Raw genomic sequence first — 8,666 nt, forward strand, 5'->3', positions numbered from 1 at the left:
CTTGCATAATTCCCAACTAAGTGCTAATGCTAACGTAAGATTTTGGTGTGTAGATCGAATTCGTGCATTGAGAGAAATGCCATAAACTTTACTACCATCGCATGAAGAAGAATGAGATTGATGATCATTTAGCTGTACTGGAAGCTGAGGTCGCCACCTTGAAGGCGAAGAGAAAAAGAGCCATAAGCCATCTTGATGAGTGCGATAAAACAGGACTTCAGCTACTATGGCCTATGCTGAAACGTCTTAAGACAGATACTCGAAAGATCGCAGCAGGGCTCACCTTAAGTGATACGTCGAATTGACTTTGTACTTATCTTGAAATGAATAAAGATTTATCTTTTGGTGAAAAGAAATTTTATTATTTTATTAACAAAAAGATCAGGGCTGCCTACATACCTAAAGTTGGGATCAAGCCAGTCGTAGTTCATAGTACAAGCACTTTCGAAATCGGGATCGGACAAACGACCTAGTAATTCCAAAAAATTTTAACCTGCGTACCCTCCCTTGTCGAGAGCTCATAGACTTCGGGGCGAACTGCTTTGGAGATGAGATATGGTCTCTCCCAACGGGCGCCGAGTTTACCGGCGTTTCTATTCTTAGTATTCTCGTAAACCTTGCGTAGTACTAGGTCGCCCTTATTGAAACGTCGCTGACGGACAACTTTGTTGTAGTACTTGGCCGCAGCATTCTGATAGTTCTGGATTCGGACCAAAGCTTGATCGCGAAACTCTTCGGCAAAGTCGATATGATCGAGCATCATGTTGCCGTTAAGCCCAGAGTCGTCAACTAACATAGTACGGCGAAGTGTTGGCACACCAGCCTCGGCTAGAGCCAATGCCTCGTTGCCATAAGCTAACGAGAAAGGACACTGCCTCGTAGCTCACCTCGGGGTAGTCCGGTAAGACCATAGTACGCCATCGAGTTGATCTACCCAAGCTCCTTTTCTTCGTCCCAGGCGTTTCTTCAGCCCATCTATTATGGTCTTGTTTGTGGCTTCGGCTTAACCGTTCCCCTGAGGATATCAGGGAGTCGAAGTGCTCAAACGAATATGCCATTTGCTGAGAAAACGTCGGGTGATCAGCGAGGTGAACTGTGTTCCGTTGTCGGTGACGATCTCATATGGGAGTCCATGGCGACAAATGATGTTCTTCCAAATAAAGTTGGTCACATCCAGCGATTGTACCTTGTGAATGATTCAGCCTCCACCCACTTGGTGAAATAGTCGGTTAAGACCAACAAGAAGCGCTTTGACTTTGACATAGGCAGTGGACCGACAAGGTCCATTGCCCAGCGCATGAAAGGATATGGCGCGGTAATCGTGCTTAGCAATTCGGGTGGAACATGTTTCATCGGTCAATGTCGTTGGCAAGCTTCACACTTCGCCGAGAACGCTTCGCAATCAGCGACCATAGTTGGCCAATAATGGTTGCCACCGTTACCTTCGTGGACTTCCATCATTATTCGATCCGCCTCTTCTTGGTCGACGTAAGTGAGTAAAGCTCCAGAAGAACTGCGTCGAAAAATGTTGTCCCTTAACATGACGTAATGTGCACATCGGGCTCTTAACCGTCGAGCTTGCCAACGATCTTCTGGAACCCTGCCATCCGCGACGTACGTTTTGATCCGCCGAGCTTTGAGTTGGATCATCGACTTCCATTGGTTCTATATCGTCATGGATGGCGAGAATCAGACTGGCATGATCGATGCTAGGCGTTTCGATGCATTCGATCAGGACTTGTCATCGCAAACCAGGATCGGAACAATTCGCCAGAGCGGCGAGAGCGTCTGCCGACGCGTTTTCGCTCCTCGGAACCTTGATTAATTCGAATGAAGCGAACTGCTCCGAAAGAGTTCAGAGTAACTGGCGATATGCCCCCATGCGCTCATTATTAGCGTCGTATTCTCCACTGAATTGGCTAACCACGAGCTGTGAATCGCAGAAAACTTGGATGCTTGTTACCCCAAGTCCTCGTGCCAACCTCTGTCTGGCCAGGACGGCCTCATAGTCAGTTTCATTGTTTGATGCCTTGAAGCCGAGCCTGAGAGCCTGCTCGAGGACTTCGCCTCTTGGCGATCTGAGAATGCTCCCGACGCCGGACGCCTGATTGGATGTAGAACCGTCAATGAACAATGTCCAAGGTTCCTCCTTGGGCATGGTTTCTTCGAGTTTGGGAGATAGCTCCATGATGAAGTCCGCTAGGACCAATGACTTTAGGCTCGGACGAGAATGAAATTCGATATCGTACTCGCTCAACTCGATCGCCCATTTTGCAATTCGCCCGGATTGAAGAGGGCTGTGAAGAACAATCCGGAGTGGTTGGTCGGTGTAGACAACGATAGAGTGCGACTGGAAATAAGGCCGGAGCTTCCGAGCGGCGATAATAGAATCCTCTATATTCATGGGTTCCATCGTTCCCATCGCTTCTTGATTAATCATTAGGCCCGAATTCAAGGCAAGAGCCAACTTTTCCAAGGTCGTCCCGGACCAGCACCCCACTAACTGCCGAACTGGAGACAGAGACGTAGAGATATAGTGTCTCCCCCTCTTCAGGCTTGACGAGTACCGGCTGACTGGTGAAGTACTCTTTGAGTTGTCCGAAGGCGATCTTGCAGGCGTCGTCGCAGTGAAAATCTTTATTACCCCGGAGGAGTTGGTAGAATGGGAGACATTTGTCCGTTGATCGGGCTATGAACCGATTTAACGAGGCTATCCGACCTGTTAAGCGTTGTACCTCTCGCTTATTGGTCAGAGATGGGAGTCCCAGTACTGCTTTGGTTTGCTTCGGATATCCCAGGAACTCCCTCGAGGTTACACCGAATGTGCACTTGGTTGGGTTTAGCTTCATCTGGAATCGATCCAGGATGTCAAAACATTCGGCAAGGTGCTGGATATGTTGTTCCGCTATCAGGGATTGACTAGCATGTCGTCGATGTAGACTTCCATCGTCTTTCCTAACAAGTCGGCGAATATCATATTAACCAGGCGCTGATAAGTCGCCCCCGCGTTCTTCAGCCCAAACGGCATCACTTTCTAGCAGTAAGTTCCTCTATCCGTGATGAATGCGGTCTTCTCGCGATCGGCTGGACTCATGGCGATTTGATTGTATCCGGAGAATGCATCCATGAACGAGAGTAGCTGGTTCCCCGCGGTAGCTTCTACGAGTCGATCGATGTGAGGTTAAGGGAAACAATCCTTGGGACATGGCTTGTTGAAGTCAGTGAAATCAACGCAGACTCTCCATTTGCCGTTCTTTTTCTTGACCACCACCGGGTTCGCCACCCAATCAGGGTATTGTACTTCCAATATCTGATCGGCTTTAAGAAGTCGCTTGACTTCGTCTTGCTCCGCCTTCGCCCGATCAGATCCGAGACGTCGGCGCTTTTGTCGGACTGGTTTGAAAGTGGGGTCAACGTTCAGTTTATGGCAAGTTACCGAGGGATCGATATCGACCATGTCCTTAGTGGACCAGGCGAACGTCGAGGATCTGGATCTTAGAAACGTTATCAGTTCGGTCTTGATCCGATCTTCAAGTTCGGCCCCAATTCCAACCGTCCGGGAAGGATCGACTAGGTGATCCCCGCTTTGTAATTGCTATGCGGCGTCCTCTTTCCGCTGTTGCTTTTTCTCGAGAACAGAGCAGGTTCTGGCCATCTTTTGATCGCCATAGAGCGTGTAAATCCCAGTGGCAGTCAGAAATTTAACGCAGAGGTGATAAGTGGACGGTACTGGCCGCATCGAGTAAATCCAGGGAGAACCCAAAATGGCGTTGTAAATTGGCGGTACATCTATGACCACGAACATGGTCTTGCGCGTCACTCCGCCAGCGCGGACTTGCAACTTCACATCGCCCATTGACATTTTGGCCACACCGTCGTATCCGGTCAGCGTCCTGGACTCTGGTTTGATTTGCTCCGGTGTCACGCCCATTTTCTCTAATGTCTGCCAGAATAGAACGTTGATCGTGCTGTCGGTATCCCATAAGACTCGCTCCACGTCAAACTCGCCCATCGTAACTTCCACGACCAGGGGGTCGTTATGAGGATGATGGATTCCTTTAGTGTCCTTAGTGGTGGGGTCGGCACTAAGCCGCTCTTCCTCGGAGATCGCGCTTGCTTCTTTAGGGTCTGACCGATAATCATGGAGATGCGACCCCGGGATGGGGTTTGTTCAGTTTGCTCCCCCTTTTGGCGCTTCGGCGGTCCCAGGAGTCTTTCCACTAGCGCTGGATTGTTCTGTTGCGCGATAGGAGGAGGGTGTTGCTGCTCGCTTGGCATGTTATTTGGGGGATTATTGCCCTTCTGACCTCGCCCAGGGTTGGATCGTCCGGATCTGCCCCTGCGACCTCTTCCTCCACGACCACCGCGGAAGGCTTTAGGCTGATAGACAGCTTTGATCTTGCCGGATAGGTACTTTTCATATAGATAGTTGGACAGATGTTTACACTCGGCTGTGGAATGGCCTCCGAACATGTGAAAATCACAATACAGTTCCGCTTGTGTATCGGAAATCGCACTAGCTACTCCATGCTTAGGATCTCTTGGGTCGTGATCCGTTTCTCTTCATCTTCTTCGACGTATGCAAAACGAAACCCCTGATGAAATGCTGACTAAAGGAATCCATCATCCTCGGTGACCGAGACGCTAGCATACTTTTCCTTGAATCTGGTAAGATATTGTCGCAGAGGTTCACCGGGTTCCTGAACTATCTCCAATAGTTCGGCGCTTGAAATACCGCGTTTTATGAAGACCTGATAGTTCCGTAGGAAAGCTGTTGACAACTGAGCAAAACTGTCGATCGAGTTCCCCGGGAGTCAGGATAACCAAGTTAACGCATTCCCTATTAAACTCTCGACGAAAAGCTGACACTGGCCAGCGTCCTTCTGATCCTCGGTGAGTGTGGCTTTGGATACCGTAGCCATGAACGAGGTCATGTGATGCACTGGATCCTTCGTCCCTTCGTAGGTCGGAAGCCTTAGTTTTACGGCCGGAACATAGGTCTCTAGGATTCGTTTGGTAAACGGGGTCTGCTGCGTGGCTTCAAACATCCTATCGATCTCCGGAGCCGTGCTCACAGCCCGGTGGAGGAGGGATCCCATGTCCCAGATTTTGAGGTGGATCTCTTCCAATTCAGGATAGGGAGAAGGAAATTGATCTCCCTGAGAGGATTGCCCGATGTGGGTTGCACCCCCAAAGCAAGCACCGAGAGTGCGTACTGGTTTTGAGATCGGAAGGCTGAGGGTGGCGAATCGTTAAACAGCTGTCGGTTTAGGGGACCATTTCTTCGGACTGCTGGCGGTGGCACGATGTTTTGCTGAAGTGGAAGGGGCGCGCTTCGTGCTATTGCGTCCAACCGTCGGTTCGTATCGGATATCGCCTGGAAGAGATCTTTGGAGATCGTTCCGAAGACATGACAGAGGTTGTCCATAGAGACGAGCTGGGGAGGGGGCACGATTTGCGCGGACGCAGTCTGTCTAGCAACATATCCATCAACGGGTAGTTCTCTGTCAGGCCCCTGGGTTCCGTGACGGTGTGGTTCGACATCCTCCACCCCGACGGAGTGTACCGTTGAGTCGTCTGCTGGATCTTCCGACGTGCCGAGGTGGCATCATATGTAGACAAGCGTGGCAGGCGAGTCGGTAGGTGGATCGGTGGTGACATCCTGCGAATTGGTGGCTCCGGTGACCGGGTTGTCCTGTTGTGGAGCGGTCGCGTTGGTGACACCGTTGTCGGATGCTGGAGACATGGTCTTTCTTGCTTGATGAGTTTCAATAGAATCTAAGAGAGAAGTGATTTGAGAACTTAACCTCCCCACAGACGGCGCCAATTGTAGAAACTGAGTTTCACACAATGAATTTGTTTGAAGGGGGAAACAAATTCAATAATCCTTCTCTCGTAGAATCGAATTAAAACTAGAAATTGAAAGGGGATTTAGATCTCTTGAGAAACAAGCTAGGGTTTTGCTCAAGAACAATGAAGAATTAAGGGTTTTTTGTATTAATTGCTGGATGATCTTACAATGTGGAAGATCCTTCTATTTATACTTTGTCATAGATTACAAAATATAATTACTTTCCTAATGAGTTGACTCATGATTTGGAAAGTTGCTTGTTTCTTGCTAGGTCGACCGTCGGGCAAACTCGAAGTCGGTTTCTTGCTCTTGAGCTGGGCTTCTTCAAGCTATTGGGCCTTCATTCAAAGGCCAAACCATCTCTATGAGCGAACTCCCGGTTTAGTCAATCGGTTTCCTTGTTGGTTTAGACCGGTATGTTGGGGGTGCCAATTCCTGCACCAACACTCTCTATACACATGCGAAATACGGACACACCAGTCCCTTGTTATAAAGCCATGGCATAGACGTACCAGGAACGACAGAGGATGCGAATCACTAATCCCTGTCTGAAGAAACCCGACCACCACTTCTGAATCAACCTCTATTTCTAAACGCGTCACACGCTTACCCCATGCAAAATGAAGACCGTAGTACACTCCCCACAACTCTGCTAGAACAGTCGAGCATATCCCTATGTTCACTGCAAAACCACCTAACCAATTCCCTGACACATCACGTAATACCCCAGCAGCATAAGCCAAACTCGTATAACCCTGTGAAGCCCCATCTGTGTTCAGTTTCAGCCAACCTTCTCGCGGTGGTGTCCAAGCTATCATGCGCTCTTCCCTTACCGGTTTATGTGTTGTACCTTTGTTCTTCAAAAACGCTGATGTTGCCTCCTTTGCCAAATCTTTCAAGAACTGCACCCGATCACGACACCTCCCATTGACACCAAACACATTCCTGCATCTTCACTTCCAACCCCACCATACTGATATAGCAAACAGTGGTGATCAATCACTATTCAAATTCTCATACAACCATTCCAATAAAGATGTCCCAAAAAATCGAGTTTGTCTTCGCAAAGGAACTAACCTCCTCCATACCCCCTCCATTGCTGGACAATCACGTAAAATGTGGATTATGGTCTCTTCCCCACCTTTACAAACTTGGCATAAGGTTGAATCCGCAAGATGTCGTCTAAACCGTTCCGCATTTTTCATTATCGCTTGATTCCCCACAAGCCACAGAAAAACATTAACCCGTGTCGGTACCGACACACTCCACACACGAGACCAAAAAGCAGGCATATCAGGTGATGGTATTGTATTCCGCGTGAGTAGTTCATACGCCGACGTGACAGTAAAGGACCCCGTCTGAACTCTCTCCCCACGACAAGCGATCTGTCGCACCTGTAACCCTGTCTACCACAATGGCTCCTAGTCGTAGTCTAGTGTCCTCATTAACATAAGCAGACATTCCTCCCAGGTTCCACCCAGTACCATCACGCCATATATCTTGTACTAGTACACTCAAACACTCCGCAGGTAAAGAATCAAGCACCCCATCACAGAGAGGCTTTCGTGTGAGCCACTTCTCCTGCCAAAAACAAACAGTACTACCATTCCCAAGCACCCAACAATGGCCCAAACTGATTACCTCCCTAATACTTCGAGCTACACTCCGCCACGTCGATGACCAAGTATTTTTAGGTGATAACCATTGCACATTATGCATATCACCCACCTTATACTTGCTTCTTAGCACATGGGCCCACAAACTGACAGAGTCATGAAGAAGTCTCCAATCCAACTTAGCCAGCAAGGCTTTATTCATTTCTGCAGCCTGTCGAATCCCAAGATCGCCTTGTTTCTTCGGGAGACAGACTCTCTTCCAAGAAACCAAGTGTTGCTTCTTCTTATCACCCGTGCTACCCCATAAGAACGTTCTCGACACTTTATCCAACTCTTTCAACAAGCTTTGTGGCATCGAGATAACACACATAGTATGCACCGGAACAGACGAAAGCACAGCTTTAGTGAGTGTAAGACGGCCTGCGAGACTCAAACATTTTCCTTTCCAACCAGCCAATTTCGAGGAGACTCTCGCTAATACTTCCCCAAATGTCTCCTTTTTTAACCTCTTCAGTAATATAGGCATTCCCAGATATTTACCTAAATCTTGTGTAGACTAATACCACTCTCATCACTGATAAGTTTCCCCAAGTCCCTAAACACAATCTTGGCGAAAAATATTTTTGACTTCTCAAGGCTCACATTTTGTCCCGAGGCAACACAAAACCATTCTAGGATCCGTCGGATAACACGTATTTGAGACACAGATGCTTCAGCAAATAAAATTAAATCATCTGCAAAACAAACATGTGAAAGCAAGGGACTTCCCTGAGAAAGGCGAATAGGCTTCCACTCCTTCCTACCAACTGAACAATCGATCTGATGACATAAACGCTCAAGAAAAGCACAAACAAGTACGGAGATAACGGGTCCCCCTGTTTCAATCCCCGCAAAGGTTGAAAAGCTTCTGTTTTTTGACCATTCCATAAGATATTCATCGATGGACCCGTAACACCCTGCATGATCCAATGAACCCACTTATCCGATAAACCAGCAGCTACTAAAGTATCCTGTAGGAATCCCACTGAATACGATCATACGCCTTTTCCAAATCAAGTTTTAGGAGCATCCAACCCTTCCTCCCTTTCTTCCTTTTCATTGAATGAACCGCCTCCTGGACAATAACTATGTTGTCTGTGCTAAGACGCCCTGGAATAAAACTGCATTGTGCTGGTCCTATCAACTTTGTCATTAACTTT

At 48.2% G+C, this 8,666-nt stretch overlaps 1 protein-coding gene across 1 annotated transcript; it reads right to left on the minus strand.

Moving 5' to 3' along the window:
• LOC104728923 lies at positions 3,596-4,012 on the minus strand. The gene has a single exon (XM_010447835.1). The coding sequence runs from the start codon at positions 4,010-4,012 to the stop codon at positions 3,596-3,598; it is 417 nt and encodes a 138-aa protein (XP_010446137.1).

The sequence above is a fragment of the Camelina sativa genome, chromosome 11, assembly GCF_000633955.1.
Source record: "Camelina sativa cultivar DH55 chromosome 11, Cs, whole genome shotgun sequence".
Classification (NCBI taxonomy): domain Eukaryota; kingdom Viridiplantae; phylum Streptophyta; class Magnoliopsida; order Brassicales; family Brassicaceae; genus Camelina; species Camelina sativa.

Bases quoted from the DNA above. Each gene is read 5' to 3' on its own strand.
- LOC104728923 (XM_010447835.1), bottom strand. From the start codon at position 4,012: ATGGGCGAGTTTGACGTGGAGCGAGTCTTATGGGATACCGACAGCACG.